This window comes from Contarinia nasturtii, unplaced genomic scaffold (assembly GCF_009176525.2).
Source record: "Contarinia nasturtii isolate CC-2019 unplaced genomic scaffold, AAFC_CNas_1.1 Cnas_scaffold_129, whole genome shotgun sequence".
In the NCBI taxonomy this organism is placed as follows: Eukaryota; Metazoa; Arthropoda; class Insecta; order Diptera; family Cecidomyiidae; genus Contarinia; species Contarinia nasturtii.
In genome coordinates this window covers 11,918,467-11,941,826 of record NW_022197486.1, presented here as the reverse complement: position 1 = coordinate 11,941,826, position 23,360 = coordinate 11,918,467, and the positions used below count along the sequence as shown (strand labels likewise).

At 35.0% G+C, this 23,360-nt stretch overlaps 2 protein-coding genes across 2 annotated transcripts in view; one reads left to right on the top strand and one right to left on the bottom strand.

Moving 5' to 3' along the window:
* Positions 1-20,558, top strand: part of LOC116346457 (protein embryonic gonad-like) — a 47,970-nt gene extending 27,412 nt beyond the window's left edge. Inside the window, exons 2-6 of the mRNA XM_031776530.1 lie at positions 368-445; positions 17,760-17,987; positions 18,098-18,351; positions 18,455-18,562; positions 18,953-20,558. Of these exons, the coding sequence (XP_031632390.1) occupies positions 368-445; positions 17,760-17,987; positions 18,098-18,351; positions 18,455-18,562; positions 18,953-19,085 (801 nt within the window). The 3' untranslated portion in view covers positions 19,086-20,558. The remainder of the gene's footprint in view (positions 1-367; positions 446-17,759; positions 17,988-18,097; positions 18,352-18,454; positions 18,563-18,952) is intronic.
* A 337-nt stretch (positions 20,559-20,895) lies between these two features.
* LOC116342902 (eukaryotic translation initiation factor 2D) lies at positions 20,896-22,941 on the bottom strand. The gene is made up of 2 exons (XM_031770709.1): positions 22,420-22,941; positions 20,896-22,346 (listed from the first exon to the last, which is right to left on the bottom strand). The coding sequence occupies exons 1-2, from the start codon at positions 22,781-22,783 to the stop codon at positions 20,953-20,955; spliced, it is 1,758 nt and encodes a 585-aa protein (XP_031626569.1). The 5' UTR covers positions 22,784-22,941; the 3' UTR covers positions 20,896-20,952.
* Positions 22,942-23,360: the final 419 nt, after the last annotated feature.

The following is a 23,360-nucleotide window of genomic DNA, read 5'->3' as shown; positions in this document are numbered from 1 at the left end:
AACATCAACGGCCGAAACAAAAACGAAGCGAGTTACTCACATGAACGCAATGCACCAGAAAATCGATATGAAAACGCTTGAGACGTAATCAATATGGTGAAGAAATTAACATATATCAAGAATTAAACGGGCGTTTTGTAGAACCGCATGTTTTAATCTGCACCAAACAACGTGTTAACTAATTAATATTCGATCGCTTGTTTTTTTCAGCCACGATCTTCCGCTCGCGTTCGCAGTTTTTTTTGCTCTGTCATGCATTAAGTTGAATCTTGTCGCGTCTTACCATTTTGATTTAATTAATGAATCCAATTTTTTCGCTCTTATTGAACATCGTTTTTTTTTTCGTTTTCTTTTTTTTGAATTGCAGATGAATCAGCAGTGTAAGGTTTGCGGCGAACCGGCGGCAGGCTTCCATTTCGGTGCATTCACATGCGAAGGATGCAAGGTAAATATCAATACCGTTTAGTTTATCTTTTGTGATTTGCAGGAACTGCAATATTCATTCTTTTTTTTTGCGTTTGTTTGCTTTTATCCGCTTCAAATTCACATCGATCTCCGTCGATGAATGTTTCAACGGAAAAGGAAACCGATTGAACTGCCACACAGCCGTCGGCTGTGATAAATACGACGTTACACTTAAGCCGTCAAATAATTATACTACACAGTGTTTGCCTGTGAATTTATTCTCAAAACTTTTATTTCTCTTTCTCTATTTGCTTTATTTTCACAATGATATTTGCTTCGTTTAGTGGTTCGCCTGTTCAAATACATCAATGTGCTATATTGTATTGAATGTCGAGCTCAATTCACATGCACATACAAGCCCAAAGAGACTTGATGTGCCCATCACAGCATTCTCAATAAATACCAAATAAAAGTATCAATCAATCTCTGCTTCAATATGCTATGCGGTGCTTCCATTCTCTCACTTTTCGCACATCATCGCCGTCGTCTTCGTCGTTATTAAAATCTTTGTTCGAATGGGCTGTGCAAAACACCGCCCGATGTAAACAAACAAATCAAACAGTGTGAGAGAGTCTCTTTTCCTCTCTCTCTCTCTCTCTCTCTCTCTCTCTCTCTTTCTCTCTCTCTCTCTCTCTCACTCGTTCTCTCAAAGAGAGTGCCATTTTCTGTGGTGATTTTAATGTTTGTGTGAAATATTTGAGTTGCGAGCGCGCGCGGGTGCGCAGCTAAAATGGAATATTTATTGTGAATTGACATTGGTCGATTCAGTGATTCAATGGAATCGGTCGGAAGATTTGATTTTATTGGATGAACGTGTGGAATGTGAATAGAGCAATCCATTCAAATTAATACAATTAGCAAGTTGATTTCATTTATGTCTAATTTCATTCAAATTCAATGGCCTAAATGATTATTTCATCGATGGGATGCGTTTCCATTGAAGTGACCATGTGCGTGCGCGCGACTTTTTCATCGCATACATTGCAATACGATTGAACAACCGATGCACCGACCATCAAGTGAAACGAAAAAAAAAAAAAATAATAAAAAAAACACAAACAAATTGAAGCGCAGCACGACAAATCGAATGCACAATCTCCTAGCGTTGTGTGTGCTAATGCGATTGCATTGATGCAATCGGCAAAAATTCAAATTTCATTTAAATCGCCATAAATTTTATTTTCACAGACTGCCTTTTACAATTGTATGCGCTCTTTATATCATGGATTTGCGTTATTTTGTGTTATATGTGTGGACTCTTTGATGTGACTGATGGTTAAATATTGTGTGCAAAAAGCCCCATTTTCACATTGATCGACGACTTCAAGTGACAACAAACCATTTTGCAAGTTAAAAACTGCTCCTGTTGCCTGTTGCATTACAATCGAATATAAAACCAAACCGAACAAAATGGACAGAGAGAATATTCTGTGTGCCATCGAATGACTATATATACACAGAGACCAATTGTCACAAAATAAATAGAACACAGTAAAAGCAACAAAAAAAGAGTAGAAGAGAAGCGCGCACAGATAAATGCCAAACAAATCGCAAGCAGAAAAAAAGCGCTGACGAAAAAAAATATAGAAAGAAATCAACAGCATCTATAAAATAAAAGAAAAAACGACGACCTCAACTATTTATTCGATTGAATGTGGACAAAATGGGCAACAATACAAGCCATCGGCATTCCCTCGGATTTCATCGTGTTTACGCATTTCGTTGACAACGATTACGATGACGGCAACGATGGAGATGAGATGATCGTAAAAATCGGATCGCACAATTTTAAATAAAACATTTGTTGCATTTATTATTCGATTGTTGGTTCCACTATTTGCTCGTTGTTTTGCCTTCTAAATTGACAATCGCAATAAATGTATTAGCAAGTTTATTGGTTGAGGCTGTCAATGGGATTGAATAAAAGAGAGAAAGAGACACACACAGAGAAATAAAACGATTCAAGTACACGAAAAGATACAGAAAATGCGACAACAACGTTGTGGTCAAAAGTTGTGCGCGCATATTTGTTCGATATGCTACTTCGTTCCCGTTGTAAAACATACACAATCGATTACAGCATAAAGAAGAAGATACAGAGAGAAAAAAAACGCAAGATTACCTGAGCTTTCTCATGTGAACTTGTTGATCCCGGCCAGTGCAATCGAATACGCATTGCGTTTCTCTCTCTCTCTCTTTCTCCCTCTCTTTCTCCCTCTCTCACTCTTTTTCTCACTGATGTATATATATTTTATTCGCGTTTTAACTTCTAGACAAATTTGCATTCGCTATTCTCTTGTTTTGAGAAACGAACAAACACAAAAAAAATGTATGCATTCAAATCGATTTTGAAGGATTGCATTTCGGTGAAAGATTTACGCTAAATTCAGCCGAGTTTGCAAACTGACTGCATTGCCATTCAATGGAAATGTGACTCTCTTTCTCTTTCATTTTCGGTCGCTCTCTTTGCTCTGTTTCGCAAATAGTCAAATAAAATAAGGCAATATACCTGTGACTTCGGGATTTTTTATTTTTTTGCGCTAGGTGCATGCATAAAATTGTTCGCGCGCGCACCCACAGTTCATCTCGATATTTGAGAATCGAAAGCGTGAGCGCACGTTTAAGAGCTTCGCAACAGCTATATAAATACATTTTTTTTGCTGTATAAATATGTTGAATATGCGGCAAAAAATGTCGTCAATTTATCCAAAATGCAATTTTATGGCCGAATGATTTTGCTTTCGGTGGTTTTGTATGTATTTTACTCATTCCGCACTTTCGACCCCGTCGCCGTTGCCATTCACTCACTCGATATCGACCACTTATTCACTCACCGAGAAATGAACCAAACAGAAGAAAATCCAAATGAATAATGTAAATAATTTTCCTATTCAATATTATTCTCGATAGCTAATATATACATATCATATAGAATTGTCGCGATTGGGCGCTCTCCTTCCTTCTTTAGATGTTGTTCTCATTCGCCACTTTGGAGTTTGGCCACGAACAACAAACCGTGCAAATACGAATTATTTGTTATTTATTTGTTCGCTTTGTGTTTGTCGCCAAAGAGTGATGTTCCTCTTGGTTGTTGGTTCTTTTTTTCTCTCTCCCTATCTCTTTTCTCTCTTTTCTACTAGTCCATTGGACTAGCAATTTTTGTTTGATATGCTTCTTTTAATACAATTACCGACGGTGCAAATAACACACACACACAAAATAAAAACAAACACATCACAAATGAGTTGAAACTATTCTCTCCATCAATTGAATGGTGTTTCATTTGAAATTCATCGGGTGCTTTTCATTTTTTGAATGTGCATCGATCGCATTTCTACCGTGCTCAAACAGTCGAGTGCCGAGTTGTTTTGCTCATCGAATCGCATTCATTTTTCACATTCATCTGGAATTTACAATGGAACACAAATGTAATTCTTGAAGACCAAAAAGTACACATCATGACCGGTGTGTGTGTGTTGGATTTTTGTCCTTGAAGAATGAACGAAAGAAGCTAACTTCTCGAATATTTATGTGAAGCATAAGCATTGTTGGTTGTTTGGTCGTTTTGTTGTTACATCCGCTAGTTTTGTTGCTGCTATTTTGGCGATGCGATTAATGTGCCACTGTCGTTCTATTGATCACTTCGGCTCTTTGGACGACGATGGAAATGCTCAATTCAGCGGCATTTCCATCGAATTGACTTGATATCGCTGATTCCGATTTCTTTAACTCTCTTTCTCCATCTAACATGAATGAGTGGCCGAGTGGACGCAACACAATCGCATCATCATCATATAGGCAAATGCCAAACAATTTTACAGCGATTTTATTTTATTGGAGTTTATTTTATGAACTTGGCAATCACAAACCACAACTCTTTCTCATCGTTATATGCAACATCTTTGGTGGGCTTACTTGGCAAGAGCACGTTCTCTCTCTCTCTCTCTCGCTCTCTCTATCTCAAATAATTCGCATTCAATGTGAACAGTATATTTTCTAACAGAAAATTTCTATCATGAAAACCAAAAATACACTCACATATACAGCCTTTTTAATTAATAGATCGTTGTCTCAAACGAAATTGTAATTAATCATTACATAATTGAGTAACAACATCAAAACATTCCTCGATATCGGTCGCAATTCAATTTGCGTCAATTAAAAAGCGTGGAAAAATTTGGCTTTGAATTTAAAAAAAAAAATGAAATCAAAAACTTGAAAAATGTTGAAAAGGGAAAAAACGGACGAAAAAAATCCAATTTGAGCGCACTGTGGTTTCTGTGTGCTATTCTTTTTTATTTTCATGCCGGTAATAAATTCAAGAAGTGTATTTCGATTCAATTGGTGAATGATTTAATTTTTCGCATCCGATAAAAACCAATTTAGATCTGAGAATGGAAGAGAAAAAGCACTGACAAGTGGCTGTACGACAAAAAACAACATCCACAAACAATCTCATTTATTAAGACACGATCATGTTATTCCATCTCGTGAGCGAGATTATTATTCGTTTTTTTATTGTTGTTGTTGTTGCGTGATTTATTTATTGTTGGATTCGATCATTTATAGCGTTTAATGAGTGCAATTATTGCTAATACAGCGAACAAAATATAGTAAAGAGTTTAAGATTGTAAACACGCGATTTCCAAACCGAATACAAATGAATTCCGATGGCGGGCAAGCACTTAGAGTTTGACCATTTTGAAGAGAAATTAAGTTCGAAGCTAGATGAATGAAAGGCATTTTTTTTCTCTCCCAAAAAATTTCATAACTTTTATTGATGCACACGCATCACCGTAATCAACGACAATCACTCGTCTTACATTCGACCACTCAAAGTCGAAAAATCAAAATTCGTACCATTGGTATGGTACAAGAACCGACAAAAAACAACCACACACTCACATGGTGTGAGATCACAACGAAGCAATTAATATTTTGGAAATATCAAAATGAATTATACCAAATTGGAAAGGTAGAGAAACCACGAAAAAAAAACTAATGCACTATCACCATCATCAGCGATAATTTTGATCGGCGCAAAAACAAAAACTCCAATCAAACGCAAAGTGAATGAGAATTGAAAAAAAAAAGAAGAAGAAGAAAAAAACGAATTACAACAACCAGAGCAATAAATATAAAGTAAATTTAGATATTGAAAACAGTAAGCGCCGCACACCACATCAGAACTGGTTAAGTGTGACTAATTTGTTGTTTGCTAGGTAAAGTGCTTTCGAAGAAAAACAGAAACAAGTTAATGCGCCACATTCTATTGCTTGCGACACGGGCACATTTCAAATTCAATTGATATACTCAATGTGGTCCATTTTAAAAGGAATACAACAACAATCACAACTGAGATACGGCGAGCGAGAATACATATAGTCAAATCAATTATATGAATTTTGAAATATTGCGATTCCACGATGGTGTCATAAATCATTGTCGACCTGTTAAGTTGACCCGTAATGTAAATCAGACATTTAATCTATGCAAACCAATCACAAGTTTACCTGCTCTCGCATCGTTGGCCAATTTAAATATATGTAGAACAGCAACGATCTATTCTCTGTTCGGAGAATGTGTGTGTGTGCACTGACAAGTGCGCAATATCATACGGTGATAGCACGCAATCGATACGAAAAAAAAAACAAAAGAGAAACACAACAATTTGTTGAAATAGATGGTGTGATCCTTGTGTCAGTGTGTTTCATTTGAAAATGACAACGTTACCATTTGACCCAATGTACTTTTGCATTTCACTCGGTTCTCAGTCGATTCAATTCATGGTTTTCTCTTCACTTTGTTTGAACTTTTTTTTTTGAATCTCGAAACGGCAAGTCGCTCAATATGTCAAACATGAAAAAGGGCTATAATTAAAATATCTTGCTGTTTGATTTGTTGGGCGGCTCTAAATATATCTTTTTTCGGTTTCACTTCTCTTTCTCGTAGATGATTCAATTTTTTATTTTTTCAACTCGCTTAACTGGTTCACATTTAATCACACGTTTATCAGACGACGTAAATTTGATGAATCAAATTATTTTACAAACATACCAAGCGATTTTTCGTAAGCGTAACGTATCATTGAAGCCCGAAATCTTGACAGTGAAAACAATTTTCGGGAAGATTTTTGTTGTGTTGTAAGTGTGTAATTAAATTTCAATTCACTTGAACAATTAATTAAGCCAACGTTGTACGGATCCAAAAGACAGCAATAGATGACTACCAAAATCGACTTACAGGTTCATGCTGAGCATTTTTCATTCAACGATGATAACTATAGCTTATCAGAATTGAATTTTATGTGCCAAGATTACTTATTCGTAATTTGGTTGTTACGTCTGAATTAATCAAGAAAATAAATAAATACTGCAAACTAATCGTTTGGTTAGTATTAAACCGGTCAAATTTGAAACGATATTATAAAGATTTGTTAAGAGGAAATCCCCATGATACCTCAATAGTATCTGTGCAAAGTTAAATTTACTATCAAAATCAGTATAACTTTTTTACAGAATTTCTCCAGTTACTGCAATGTCAAAATAAACATTCTTGTTGATATCATTAAACTTTCGAAACATTTTTTTAAGGAAATATTAAAACCGATTGTCTATTATTGATTTCACGGTAAAATGGCAAGCTCGTCTTTTCATCTATAGTATGTGTTTGATTTTTGTGTGAAGAACACAAGAACAAAATATGAAGTATAGTTGAGGTTTGTCGTTGAGGGGTGGATACTTATTTGTATTTGTTTGGTTCGTTTATGTGTTACTGAGCATGTGCGTGGGTGAATCAAATACCGAGGTAATGTGTATTGAATGTATGTTTTTCATTTGGATTTTGAAATTCCAATTATAATCGTAGCGCAATTACGACATTTGCACCAATACAGTGAGGTCGGTTCGGTTTTGTATTTCTATACTTTCGAATGGTTCTTTAACCTTTTGAACGGTTTATTTTATTACCGAAATAAAGAAACAAAAATCACTTAATCGGTGAGAAACGTTTGTGAAAGCGAACATTAGCCATTTTATGGCGGCGACGACGACGACGACGGCGGTGGTGGCGGCGGCGACGGAGTCAACGATATGTTCCTGATGGTGTGAAAATAAATGAACGGACAAAAAAAAACACATATCGCCGAATGGAGCAGAATACACAATAGGTGAAGTATTTGAAATGTGGCGAGCCCGTTTTATTAGCGAGAGCAAGTAAGCGCGAGATAGTTGATTATGTACTTTGTTCTGAGTTTAACGACGATGACCACAATCTTTGCCAACAGATCTACGTACAAATCGGCAATATGATGATGGCTTATTTGAAATGGGGTCTCTCACTAACTCATTCTCGCTCTCTCGCTCTCTCGCTCTCTCTTGCGCTCTCTGGAGATATTGCACGGACAAAATCTATCCAGCGCTCGTGCTAAGTTCACAGAGAGATCTTTTTGCGATGGTAACGGTGTCGTGCTGGATAATTATGAAATGGACACGAAATAGCACGCATAATCCAGCATTTTTTTTGTTTATTTATTTCGTTGTTCGTTGTGCCGCTCAATTTTTGACATGCACACAAAAATGTCTTCGACATGATTTTGCTACTTTTGCAGTAGCAACAAAAAAAGAATGCAATCGCAACTAAACGAGGGATAGGAGGACAGATAGAAACACACTCAACCAGCAAGCATACACATGCCCGAAACATTCAACGAAAGAAAAACATTTAATTGACCAAATGAAAATGTGACATTAAATTTATGCATTACATACAAAGTTTATCTCGCTTAAAAATCAATTACCGTTAGATAAATGCACGGGCAATGAAAATGTGCAGAAAGGAAGAGCAAAAAGGCCGATATATTCGAAACGAGAGAAGCGAAAGCCGATGCTTTATGTTGATGTTGTTCGCTGCATTTCTGAGCTTTTGTAAAATGTGCAGCTTTGCTTGAACATACATATATATCGATGTGTATCGGGCTCTTTCGTTCGCGCGATGTGCATTGTGTCTGTCGTCGAAATGATATATAAAACAAATATTCCGCCAGCATAATGCTGAGCCGTACATTTGCTACCGTTGCCATAGGCAAGTCATTGTCGTCTCTCATAGAAGAGATGACATCGAACGAACACTCGCAAAAAGATCAACAACGGCAACAACAATTCATTGGTTCTCATTGTCGAATGATGGTGCATTCAGGGTTTAGACCATACTTTTAGCAAACAAGCACGTGAATCACAAAGTGATTACTTTTTGATTATTTGCACATTCAAAAAGATGCTCATGAATCCATTCATGCAACCAAATAGCAGCAACAGCATCAACAACAACACATCGTTTTTGAGCATATTTTCGAGTGTTTTGTAAGTATGCACAACAAACATGAATATTTTAAATTCCGATCCGAATAAGGTGTTTGGATCGCGCGCTTTGCGCACTTACGCGAGACAAAAAACAACCATCACAACAACAGCTGCTGCTGATCAACCGAATGAGAGAAAGAGTGCACCATGAACGACAATGACATCCAATGCATACACGGCGCAATCGAGAAACAAAGAGACACACAAACTACAGCCCAAAATGAAATGCATAATAAATGCAGAGCAATGAAATTCTAGATTCATATTTTAAGATATGAACGAATTTGTTTGCCGTTTCCACCATTATATTACACATGTTTCACCGGCACTGGAAGAAATAGAGAGAGAGAGAGAGAGAGAAAGAGCGCACTATGCGAATGAGTCAGCGTAACTTAGATCTGATTGTATTTGCTTCTCTCTCTATCTGGTTGGTGTGCATGTTTATGGTGGTTTGTCTTGCCTTCATTCTTCCTTGGTTTTGGTTCTTTGTTGAACGATTTGGAAGGAAAGTATTCGTTTCGATAAAGAGAGAATAAAAAATGAAAAATGAATAAATTGGCATTTGTTCAATGCAAAATTGTACAAATCGCTTTTTTTCTTCTTTCAACTCGATGAAAATGTACGTTGAACGAATGAGATGGAAATGGAGCATAAAACAACTGAATGAGAGAATAAAATAAGGAGAAAATAAAACGTCCATATAATTATTAATATGAAAAATATTTTGTAGTCAAACAATTATATGGAGGACAAGAGCCTTGGCAAATGGAAAACGACAACAACGAAATTGCAAACAAATTGTCATTATTCCTAATCCGACACAATATGATTTTGTTTTGCGATGGTAATAAACTTCGCGATGTAGTGCCGGCTTCGGATGACTTCGTTCAAAAGAAAATACCAACGGTGCACATCAAATAATTCTTTGTTGTTAAACATTACGCCGAACAAATATCTATAAACTGAATCCTCTCTCTCTCGCTTGCACTCTTCGATAAATTGAAGCAAGTGCTCCCAATGAAATCTTTCCACGGCATTATGAGCGTCGACTCTTTGTGCTTCGACTTTTTTGACAGTCTGCCCTTTTTTCGCTGTCAATTTGGCTAGCAATGCGGTGCGCATTCACTCCAGTTTGATGAAAATGGAATTTGCTCTTTTTATCCACTTTGCAAAAAAAAATAGAAGAAACAACGGCCAATAGGAAACAAGAAATGAACGACAATCCATTTGCAAATCTAACTGTACACTTTTTACTCTGTCTCTCAATTTCTCAATAAAATAAATGATAATGTCGACTATTAGTCAAGTGTGGCCCCGCTGCAACCGAGAGAGAGAGAGAGGGAGAGATTGTGCACAAAAATTTCACTTAAAATAACATTAAAATGTAATTTCATTCAATGTTGTGTTTTACCTATTAAGATTTGTGCTGGTTTCGTTTTTTTATGACACTATTGTGTTCACCCATGTCGTCTGCTTGATTGATTGCACAATAGTATAACATCAACAGCAACAATGAAAAAAATCACCATGTTCCATGTAAATCCCTTAAAGCATAACACTCCATAAAGCGGTGTGATGCGCAAATAAAGAAAGAAATAAATAGAGAGAAAGAAAAAGACAACAAAAAAGAACGCAAATCGGTTGTAGTCAACAACGACAACTAATAGCTCCAAATTGTTTTTATTCTGATTTCATTTAATCACTTGCAATATTTACACACACACACACACACACATTATATAAACCACCTTGAAGCCAGTGATCCTGAACATTGCCATGATAGTTGACGTGCAAAGCGGTGACTGCACAACAATGCCAAGTGATCTATGTTTTGAAATGAATTTGGATTAAATTCACAATGAAAATGAAAAAAGGCAGAAGTCGAAGAACGTGGTGCAATTTTTTATTATTAGCTTAATAAGACGTGCTTCGTCAATGTTTACAAGCCATACATTAATTCGAATGACATTGTTCCAACTTCTAAGTCTCTTTCTCTCTCAATCTCTCATTCTCGGCTCAGCTCTGTAACACCTCTCCACCGACCGAAAACAAGCAAAAATTTCGAATTGTTCTTGTTTGTTGTTTTTTTTTTTTTTTTTTTAAGCTGTTTTGTCGAAAAATTGTGTTGATCGATGTGTCCGAGTGAAAAAAAAAGAGTGAGAGCAAACAAGCGATATTGACTCTCTAAGTGGGTTGTGTTTTCAGTTGGCCGTTTTAATTGCCCCTAAAATAAAGTGCATTTTAATGCAAGTCGTGCATCATAAAGCGTGAAAACAGTAATTTTCCCGTGGATTCAATATAAACAATGAGCATTTGATACGCAGACACGCATCAGAAGCGCACTCACTCACAAAACAAAACAGAAACCAGAGAGTTTAAAAAAGAAAATAAGCAACAACAACAAAAACTGAGAGTAGGAAAACGATATGGACTGTATACGGTCACTTGAAATGGCACTATGTCTTTTGAGTAAAAGGAAGTTGGTGATTGTAGCGCAGTGGCTAGGCGAAAAGCGAATGATCGGGATGATGTGCAATTTACCTGTTACACGAAATTCAACGGCTCGTGCAAATGAATACATACACGATGAAGACGGAAAGAGATAGAATGATCCATACAGACCTCACCATAAAACGTTTTCAATTTACAACGATTTAATCCATTAAATACTTTTAACATGCATTTAATTGTTTTGTTTTCGTTAAGTGTTTCTTTGTTTTGTTGTTGTTGTTTTTGGTTCGTGTGTTGCTTTTTTCTGCACATTTCGCATATATAGTTTCATTTCCCGTGGTCGCTCACACTGAAGTTTAACGCGTATGAGAAAGAAAGTAGTTGAGAGAATGTTTAAAATAAGCGCGCTTACCTCTCGCACGCGTGGGCGAGGTTCAAATCGAGAAACACGATACTTTAGCATTTACGATGCGTTTTTGTTATTGTTGATCTCTTCTATCTTTATCTCTTCCTCTGTCTTTGTACAGTTTTATCATCCAATGATTTAATAAATGAAACAATTTAAAGTCGTGCGTAGCACGAATAGAGAAGCGCCAAACGTGAAAACAGTAAAGTTGCAAATGGACACAAAACGCAAACATGTCTTTTCTTGCTTTAAAAGAAAAATAGAGAGAGAGAGAGAGAGAGAGAGAGAGAGAGAAAGGGAATTATACACATAAACACAACAAGCATAAACATAGACAAACAATCAATAAAGCATTAGCCATAATTTTCGTGGTCGATTCTTACTGTGTAATGCATATTTTTCGATGCAATTCTCTTTCTCCTCGTCTCGTTCTATCTCTATATTTCAAAAAAATACAGACACAATACACCGTTACCGAAAATATTCGAAAGAATATTATCACGCGAGAAGCATCAAGCTGAGTGTGCTCGCGCGTTCGCATTCAACAACAACAAAAATAAATAACATGTTTTTGCTGGTATAATTTAATTGCGAATTAAGTTTTTGTTCGTTTAATCTCTCTCTCTTTCTTTCTCTTTTTCGGTGTTCCTCTCCATCTAACCGGCTTGGTTTTCTCTAATTCGGTTTCCACCTTCTTGCTGTTTGTTACATGTACATTCTAATAGTGAGAATAATATCTAGATAAATATATGAATTTAATCTTGACTTTGCAACAACAGGCAGCACTACCATCCATATACAACACATTCCAAAAAACCAGTGGGAATAATCAATTTTCAAATGCACAAAAGCACACACACACACACATACTCACAAAAAGGAGTTTTTCGCCGAACATGCAAAACATTAATTGAGTAACTTGCAATGCGACGATGAATGTTCTAAGTTGTTCGAAGTCAATAGCTTCATTCATTCATCACGTTTTATAGTAAATAAAACTAAATGTTGGCCGAATCAACCTTGTTTTATATTTTTTGTTACTTCTGAAAATGAATTTCTACTGTGGTTCATTGGCTTACGAAAGACAAATTCGATAAAAGTTTAAAAAGAAGAAGAAGCGTTGAACACACATATTTCCCAAAAATTCCATAAAATTGTATCGATTGAAAATATCCACTGTGGTCGTTTCGTCGGAGGTGTTGTCTCTCCATTTGTCTCTTTTCCAAAAAGGAGGTAACATTTTCCGCATTTTCAAATATCTGCGATCGCATCAATTTAACTGAATCATCGACAGATCTCTTACCATCGCGAATCGTCTTCTGTTCTTTTTTATTTTTGTTGGTTTTCAATTTCAGATTTCTCTTTCTCTCTATCGCTCGTTTGTTTTATTAAAAAAAAATTATTACCCGAATCAATTTAAAGAGCAAGCCCAAAAGCCAACCGGTCAACTGTTTTTCGCCTATAAATGGCTCAGACGAGATATGAATTACGAGTGTGTGTGTGTGCACACTGTGCATACTTGGTTTATTTCAATTCAATACTCGAACTTCAATGATTTCTTCTTCGTCATTTCTTTTTCGTTCTTTCTTTCGTCGAGTTTTTCGAGATCTTAACCGTGTGCATGCGCGCATAAAATATGAATTAAAATCGGTAAAAATCGAAGCAAAAACACCCCACATATAAATGGAAACGAAGAAATTCCATCGTCAACCGACAAGAAGTACAACTGCATTAGACATGGTTAAAAGTAATTACTAAATTATAAAAAAATGTGACAATTATTCCATCATGTGCGATTCTCATTTCGTATCGCTTTTTACTTCATATCGTTCACATTTTATTTGATTTAAACGAAAAGCTGTACACAACATCGCATTGACTGCACCATTCAACGATCTTCGATCACTCTCATGATCTTTCTCATTCTCTCTCTCTCTTCGCCATTTCGTTTGCGTAAAGTTCATTTTGGATAGCACATTGTCCTTATGAGGCTAATGTGTGTTACCTGAGAAACGTTTAAAGAGACAGTGAATTCTGCCTTTTTTTCTGTTGTCAATTGCTTCTGAGTGCATGAATTTGTACAAAATATCGGCCTAGCTGATGTTTATGTAAGGTTGAAAATGTGATCCAGATGAACAATTTTGGAAATGGCATGCAACTACTGCATTCAACATATATGTATACCTATATGCTTTCTTAAACAAAACAAAAACGAATCAAAAAAAAAGTAACACGCAGTCGATTGAGTTCGTGTCGTCTTTTTCGCGCGCGAGAGTTCGAAAATTGACTGCTCATTTTTGGCTAATTACCACCGAACTTGCACTGATTTCCAAATACATATACACATTCTTATTATTGGTACGTTGGATCTTGCGTTGGACTCTTTGATATAAAAATGTACACCGATCATTTCTCCAAAAAATGATATCGATGAAGAATTTAAAAAAAAGAAACACTTAATTGCCATTCGATGGATGTGTATCATTTTCGAAGCACGCAATTCAAGGATGGAATTCACATTTTTCCCAATTTCTTTTCGTTCGTTCAGTTCATTTTTCGACTACATTGTAACCAAATTTGGCTTGATTCGAATATAAATTGCTCTGAAACTGAGCGATGAAGATGTGGAGAAAAACGATACATTTCACATACGTATTAAATTGAAGCAACGAAGCATGAAATGTGCTCCATAACAACATAACAAGTGGCCCGACTATAATAGGTCATAAATTAAATGATTGAACACCTCTTACATAATTGAATCAAATTCACGCGCCTTTTTGCCCAGCAGCAATGGCAGCAGCACCAACAACACAGCGTGAATTGAATGTGCATGAGAAAGCAAAAACGAAGAAACGAACCAGTTAACTTACACCTTTAGATGGTTATCCACATAAATAGAGCAATTCGCAATTAATCGCATAAAAATGTTATATATTTCCATATATGAGATTGCTTCAGATTATCCAAACGAACGCAACAAGTGCACCACCGGTTTGACGACAAATTGCCGTAGTTTTACCAAAAACAACAGCGCAATATCTTAAAGGTGCGTGATAAATTGGTGGTCGACCGTTTCATCTATCATGCGCCCAACGCGCAATTATTCCATTTTTTTTTTGGTCAGGCCTATGACAACCGTTTAGCCTATTTTATTTATTTTCCGCCACTGTTTTTACTCCGCTCTATCATCACATCGAATAATTAAGGCCCATTACACGATTGCCAACACGTGCTTTTTGTTTAATTTGAAGAAGATCGAACGAATCGATTTCAACTTTTATCCGTTATGTATCAACAATGTGAAAAATCGAGATAATGTCGCTGCCAATCGATCAAATGTCGAAGACACTTTATTTATTTTATGAACCGTGTATAGTGATTGTATTTTTAATTTATATTCGTTTGTGTTCGTTCTTTCTTGCCATCATCATTTTCACTAAATGGTCATCTCGGGAGCGCCAGGCCGAGAGCACAATCGATTCATCGCATTGTGAAAGTAACCATTTATTAAACTGTGTGTTTGTGAGTGTGTATCGAACATGGTTGCGTGCATCGTGATAAATTTTCATTGTTTCGATTTTGATGCTAATCGCTACATTGCAATTACAAACGACGAACCGATTGATAATGATTATTGTTTGTCATTTAACTAACATCGTTCATCGCTTTTACTATCGATGCAATTCAATCTGTTTTTCTTCTTTGTGCATATTGTGTGTGTGTTTTTTTTTGTTGGTGCTTCGGCATGAGCCGCTTTCTGTCGCACACAGCCTATTTGATTGATTAATGACACTTTAGAAGTAAATGAAGTGATAATGCGATAATTTTACACCATTAAATTTAATGAATGCATGCATTCCACATCGCGCATCATGCGCATTACTCAACTCAAACTACCACAAAACGCACTAACAACAACGATCAATGCCACAACAACTCAAACCATGACACATGAGATAACCACGAGATGTGATTGAAGAGCCAGGTTTTTTCTTCTTCTTCTTTTTCCTCATATCATCTTTATTAACTATTGAAAAATCATTGACATTTCATGTCACAACATTCATACATACCTTAAAAGCAAAAACAAAGACTTTGCATTTTTTAGTTATTTGTGCCTTCGATACTCAACTTTTTCCATTTTGACTAGGAAAAAATGGATTCAAAAAATGAATTTGAGAGGACAAGTTTTCTTTGTTTCGCAAAATAATCCAGTTTTCAGATTGTTGCTCATTTGAATTGTATTTTACTTGTACAAGTCTATCAGTATTAATTTGTCAAAATTTTCTTTGTGTCAAAGTATTTTTTCAAAAGAATTTTCAATGATATTTCAATTCGGTAGATATGAATGTATTTTCCAATCCTCTCTGATTTTCTCTTCCCCGTAACTAGACGATTTTTTTTTCTTACGAAAAATCGCTCTTTGAAAAGAATAGCAAAGAATAAATCCAGCTTATTCCCAGCAACAACAAAAAACTAGCCATATACAATAAAAACTTCTTCGCTAGGACGTTCTAGTTTTAAATATGCGCTGTGGCGCACACTGCATCTGAATTGAAAATGAGTGTGATTGTGATTTTGTGTTGAAAGCGACTCATTAATTTATATCACGCATCGCCGTCATTCATCGTCGGTGTTTAACAGTTGTGTACTTTTTTTCTTTCTCTCTTTCTTTTGCTCTTTTCTGCACAATTTCTTCTTTTTTCATTGTGCATCATCTCCTCGATCCATACGATCGGAAGCGTATTGTATAAGAAAGTTTTACAAGAAAAAAAGGCGACCAATGGCAATTGGTTTCCAAACTAAATGCACGACGAATCGATCGTCGACAAATTGACAGCGGCAAGAAGGTCAAACAAGCGAATCGAACAAAAACGATTAATGCAATAAAAATGTTAAACAGCTACCAAACACAGTCGATCGACAGCAATTTGTGCAAGAAACGCAACGAACAAAAAGAGTCGACAAGTTAAAAAAAAGTGCGCATACGATGAAAATGGTCTGTCAATGGAACAAGCAGAAAAAAATAGCCCATCGACTACAAAATATTTAACAAATAAATCATTTCACATGCATTTGTTTGACGCATTTTAAACGCATTTTCTCTACAAAAAGTAATCGGTGTTTTATTTTTTGTTCAGCGCAGATTTAAGACTCTTTCGCAAGCAAAAAAAAGTTTTAATTTAAACAAGACGATTTTGAACAACGAAAAAAAAACCATCGACAATTCGAATTGATATTTGATTGACCATTGCCCATACTAAATGAAGTTGTTGTTGAACGAATTTTATCACATTCAGTAGGGAAAGATACATTCCATTGCACGACACGGTATGCATTGATCAGAAAGTTCATTTGCAATCACAATACAAACAAAAAATAACACCACACACTTTTTTTTTCAAATTGTCGTCATTTGGTTGCATGCATGTGCAAATAATAGTCAATAAATCATTTTAGCCTCGATGCGAAATGCAGAGAAGGAGACGAAAATATGGCTACAAGCGTGCGCATTACTGAATTCGGACATTTGAATTGAAATTGGCAATAGTTCGAAGCCCATTTGTTAACGTGCCATGAAATTTAAAAGAAGAGAAGTGAATAAATATGTATATATATATAGCGGCTAACAAGTTGAACGCATTAATAACATGTTGTCAAGATATAGCCAAGAACTGAGTCAATATGCATGTCAATCGGTGAAGAATGTTCGCGCACAGACACTGTTCGCTATACGGTCACACTATAAGAAAAATAATGATATAAAAAACAAAATACAGCGCACAGTATCACATTCAATTGCTCAATTTCAGCATTTCCATTCAACATTTTTTTTATAGTTGCACACGGAAAAAAGGAAAAATTACTGTATAAGATTCTTCTTGTTTTATCAATAAAGAGAAGAAAAAAAAATAATGCGTCACAAACATTTTTGACGTTGGCGCTACAAATTAAATCGTTAAAAGTTGATATGCATGTTTGCTCTTACTCCCTTTGTCTCCCCTTGTTGTATCGTATGCTCAACAATTCCAATAAAATACTAATTTTTGTTTATTTTCTTGTTTGTTTTGCAGTCATTTTTCGGGCGCACGTACAACAATTTGTCATCAATATCGGAATGTAAAAACAATCGCGATTGCATCATAAATAAAAAAAATCGTACGTCATGTAAGGCATGCCGTTTGCGTAAATGCTTATTGGTTGGTATGTCGAAAAGTGGCTCTCGATTTGGACGTCGATCAAATTGGTTTAAAATCCATTGCTTGCTGCAAGAGCAACAGCAACAACAACAACAGCAACAAGTAAGTTTCCCGCAGTCTATATCTATCTATCTCACAATCCAGAGAGCTGTCACCAAAGAAATATTTCAAAATCATAACATCATTTTTTTCTTCTCTTTACTCCGACGTAGCAACAACAAAGCGAACAACGTGAGAGGAAGAGCTCAACGTCCGACACTAAACTTACCGAACCAACAGAATCGATTAGACACAGTGATACTGGAACACCATCTTCGAATCGTATTCACGATTCGGCCGCCAATTTTTTGTTCTCCACATCGATGGCACTGGCAATGAAGGCACAACGAAAACGAAAGAAATCATCTAGCGATTCGGGCGCCTCGTCTACTACCGACGAAAATCGCCCACGATCTCGATGCTACAGGTAAACATTTTATTTATTATTAATTAATTTACATGTTGTTGTTTTTTTTTTCTTCAATTTTTGTGGAAAAAAATGTGTTTTTTATTTATTTCGTCATTTCTAGTCCAACGACACAACAACATCTCTTCCTCAATGGTCAGAAGAATTTCCACTTTACCAACAATCGATTCTTTTCAACCACATCAACGATTACATCACAATTACTGTCATCGTAAGTTTGCACATTTTTAGCAGATCATTTTTTTTCTTTATAATTTCCATCATTCGAATGAGCATTCCAATTTTTATTAATCTTTTTAATTGAAAAAAGAAGAGAGAGAGAGAGAGAGAGAGAGCGAAATGCAACCAATCGCATTTAATATGAAATTGAATTTTAATTATCTAATTAAATGTTTTAATGATTCATAATTTTATAATTGATTGGGTAATAATCGTTTTTGAAATTCTTCTCTTCATTGGTTTTTGTCACATTTCGATAAATGTTATGAGTCGAAATGTTGTTGAATGCAACCAAATCTTGGCATTATATGATTCTTGTTTTCATTTTTTGCTTTACACTTTAGTTCAATTTCTGATGTGATATTTTTCATGCTTAATTTAGATATGGTGTATGCATGATGACACCGCCAACGGCCAGTCCTGCCACCGCAACAATGTCACCACCGTCGGCAACAAGCCTTAACCTCTACGTGCAAAATGAACCGATCGACTTATCAATAAAATCCAATCGATAGAATTTATGCGCACATTCTATATACGTACTACACACATATCGTCCAGAAATGCATTTTCGTGACCCCAATGATACATTCATTCATTAAACTACTTTTTTTCGAAATCACAAACTCTCTTCATACTTTTTTTTTACTTATTACAGAGAGAGAATTTTGACTCATTCATATTGCTCGACATTTTTTTTTCTTTAATTTTTTTTATTTATTTATTATTATGTGCATAAGAACATTCCATATAAAATTGTATGTATTGGCTTTGTAAGCGAATTTTTGTTTTAAATGTTACAAATATTTAATATTTATTGCAAGCGCCCAGTTTAAATGTTTAAGATATGAATATACAAACTCTGTGTGTAAGTTTTATTAATATTTACGACAACCAACACAATTTTAGCTATTTCGTTGTACAACATATAAATATATTAATTTTCGTAGTTAAATTAAGTCGCATAAAAAAAATTGGCAGAGATGACAGAGTGTCTTTTATCGCACACTTTATTAGAAATTATCATTTTCTCTATTTTACACGCGCACAAAACCTAATGAATCGTTGATGTAGCTTAAAAAGGCTGAATTACTTAAAAATGAATGCAACTGGTGCAGACCATCGTCAGTTTTATAAGAATTTTGAATATTTATAATATTAATCAAGTTTATTTATTCTGTTGGTTAGTTTCAATTGTTTTATATTCAGTCGTCATATAAAACGTACACATTTTCGAAATGAACAATTTTCATCAGATGATTTTCGTAATAAAAGAATAAAAATTTCTTTTTAAAAATATACTATTTAGATACAAATACTACTTTGTCAGGTTTAAATGTTTCGGAGCACAAACTATACATATAAAGCAATTTGATCAAATTTAATTTGAAAAATACAAAATCAAAACTCATTCCCTTTAATAGCGAAAATCATTTATACTGGAATCGAGAAATTGTGAACGTTTTAATTATTATTTGTTTATGTATCGAATAAATATGGTGAATTTTTGAAAGTGTCCATATTTATCGCCGCATCGAATATTGAAACATTTGACTACGAAAAATGCATATAAAATATTTTGTTCGACTTTTGTAAAAACCCTACAGACATAACTTTTTTTCACTCGAAATACAGTCGAGATACATTTTAAACTAATATTTTTCTTAATATGAAAACCGATTATAACTATTTGAAATTCAAAATAAATTACTGAAGATGAAAAAGCAAGGAGACAATTTTTTTTCTCGGAAGATTGGAATAATTCCTCATGTAATGTGCATGTGTTTGTGGAAAGTAAATTTAAATTAATATTGATAGTGAATGGAATAGACATTGCATTGGATTAAAGGGCACTATTTAAGATTGTACTTAAGACATTAAGATAGATTAAGAAATTTAATTGATAGTAAATTTGAGTGGTCAGTAATCGGGCAGCATCGATTTGGGATTGATTAAAGGCCAGACAATTCAATAACTAAACTCTAACTATTTTGTAATATTGAAAATAAAACGTTTTTTTTATAAATCACTTATAAAATCGTTGATTTCATTTTAATTTTTGTTTGGAAAGTCAAAGATATAGCTTATCAAGAAATGTGCTAAATGGGTTCTTCACAGTGGTGTACTAAAATATTCGAGGTTTATGTTTTGAATATCATAAGCTTCAACGCACTTAAAGCTACAATAAAAGCGGCATACTAATTCGTGTACTTTCCGTAGATGGCGTTTTCTTCTTTCTAAAAATGATATTACCAAATAAAAAAAAATTATTTGAAAATGTTGTTTGAAATCATATTTTTTTTATTCATTAAAAACCGATAGAAAAAAAAGTGATAACAACAATCAACAGTGTCAAGATTTGATTTCTTCATTATATTTTTCTTATTTCTTTTTCTTTTTTTCTTTTTTTGCTAGATCCAAGCCGGTGATGAATTTCGGCGGAATTTTGTAGGTGTCAGTGAGCAGTTTGTGCACGAATCGAATTTGATTGCCTTGTACGAGTAATTGTCCTTTATTACCGTTGGCCGGACAATCTGGACGAATGATTGAGGTGCTGGCTGCAACGCCAACTTTGCATGCTTGCGCAAATTCTGGCAAACGAATACCAAACAATTCCATGCCATCAATCAATGTAACTTGTTTATTGCCACACCGTGTGGCCAATGTCATTTTAATCGTTGCCTGTTTGCCGCTGGTTTTCAATTCATTTCGGTTTCGCATCGCATAACTATGATCCATGCGATCGATTATTGTTGATAAAATCACATCGAATGGTACAGTTTTCTGCTTTTCATCCAATTGACACACATCGCGCAGCATGGCATCAACATGAATTTGACGAATATTGGCCACATCTTGAAGTTTATTATTGCAAACATATTCTTTAACATATTTTTTTACTTGAGCTGGTTCAATGCCTTCGCCACACTTTACATCAAATACATTAAAAAATTTCATTGTATCATTTGTTACGGTATACAATTCTTTCATTTCGGTAACAAATAAACCACCCGTACCAGATTCCGATTGTCCACTACCATCCGATACATTCAGAATAGTATTCACAACATCGGGATGTGTTGTATTGAATGCCACAATTTTCTCCACACCTTTTGGTTCTTCTTTTACGGTTAGATAATTATAACTGGCCATATCTTGGAGAAATTTTGATAGTTTTTTATATGTGGTCTTTTTGATATCGATGTCATTATCGGCTTCTAAAATGTGATTACGATAAAAGTTACTCGTTAACAGTGGTGTTGGTGGTTTTTTCCCCATTTTTTTTATTGCCGTTAAAAATGCTCGTTTCAATTTATCATCTGGTGATTCAGTTGGCTCAAGTGGCTCATTTGATTCATCGTCAATTGTTTCACTATCGTCTTTCGAAATCTCTACATTTTGCATATCATTTTCAAGGTGTGACGTTTCCGTTGAATTCAACTCAGATGGCATTACTGATTCGACGGATTTTGACATCGATTTTGGTTTCGATTCGCCAAGTGCTGGAAAATCATCCATTGTCGGTGGTTTGACAATGGCACCAGAATTTGGCACTTGAAGACACACAGTCGGATCGTAGCCCCACAATTTATCGCCAAATACATGCATTATTCTAACACCAACACCCGCGTTTGCAGCCATATACAGATCGGCACTGGATCTAGCTAGTAGGCCAATGGCCACTGCCGAACGATTTGATGTTAGATTCACAGCCACAACCGTATCACACCTGTAATTGCCATATGTTGAATAACCCGTGCCTTGTTTGATTATACCTAAAACAAATTATATGACAATTTAGAGCAATTACCAAAAACGCAATGAAATGCAAATGATAATGAAACAAACCAGGAAGCATTAAATCAGCACCACCAGCCAAACGTGGCAAAACGGCCGGATGTGTGGTAAACGATGGAATCATCTCTGGTAAAATCCAAAGTGAATAAACTGTTGGTAATACCACCGCCTTTGATTCATCGCCGCTCGGACTGAATTCAAAGAACATTGGACGACGATCACATGTGTAAACAGTCACCAATTGGCCAGAATATGCATACAATTTTACTTGATTCAGCGTACTTTTGCTCGGTAATAATTTATTTAAATCATCTTCGTTTAGCTTAAATGTGGATTCGACTTTTGAACGCAATTTTTTTCGCTCAGTACTTTTGATTTGAGTATTACTTTTCGTTTTAAATGGTTTTACAAACATTTTAATTTTTTTCTATATTACGTATGCAACGAATAAATTCGCGATCTATTTAAAACCAAAGAATGCACAAAAACCACCACGTGATTCAAATAATTTACACCAAATTTTCTCTAACTTATGATCAGAAAATTGAAATCATTCACAAATTTTCCGATGTCGTTGTGTCAAAAAAAATATATATGAATGAACTCATACAAAGAGCATAATTGAGGTTATGTTAAATGTCATTTTTTATAGCAATGGACTTATTACAGTTTGTTGTTGGACTATTTGAATCGGCCAATTAAATAAACGTTAATTATTCAATGAAATTCATGCATTTTTGCCACCTTCATTTATTAAATGGAAAATGAAAAAAATCTAAACGAATAAAATTTGCAAAAAAAGCTACAATGTAAATGTGGAAAACATCAGAGTAAAATCATTTTCCGTAAATAATTATTCTTTAATGGCCTTTATTTATAGATAGCTTCATTTAATTTATGAAATGATACTAAATAAATCATCTATTAGTCATATAAACATTGTTATTGTTTCACTATCGAACAATGAGAGTGGAGTGTGGACTTTATACTAC

Coding starts and splice junctions, on each gene's coding strand:
- LOC116342902 (XM_031770709.1), bottom strand. CDS start 22,783: ATGTTTGTAAAACCATTTAAAACGAAAAGTAATACTCAAATCAAAAGT. Junction 22,347..22,419: donor TGCTGATTTAATGCTTCCTG/GTTTGTTTCATT, acceptor AATTTGTTTTAG/GTATAATCAAACAAGGCACG.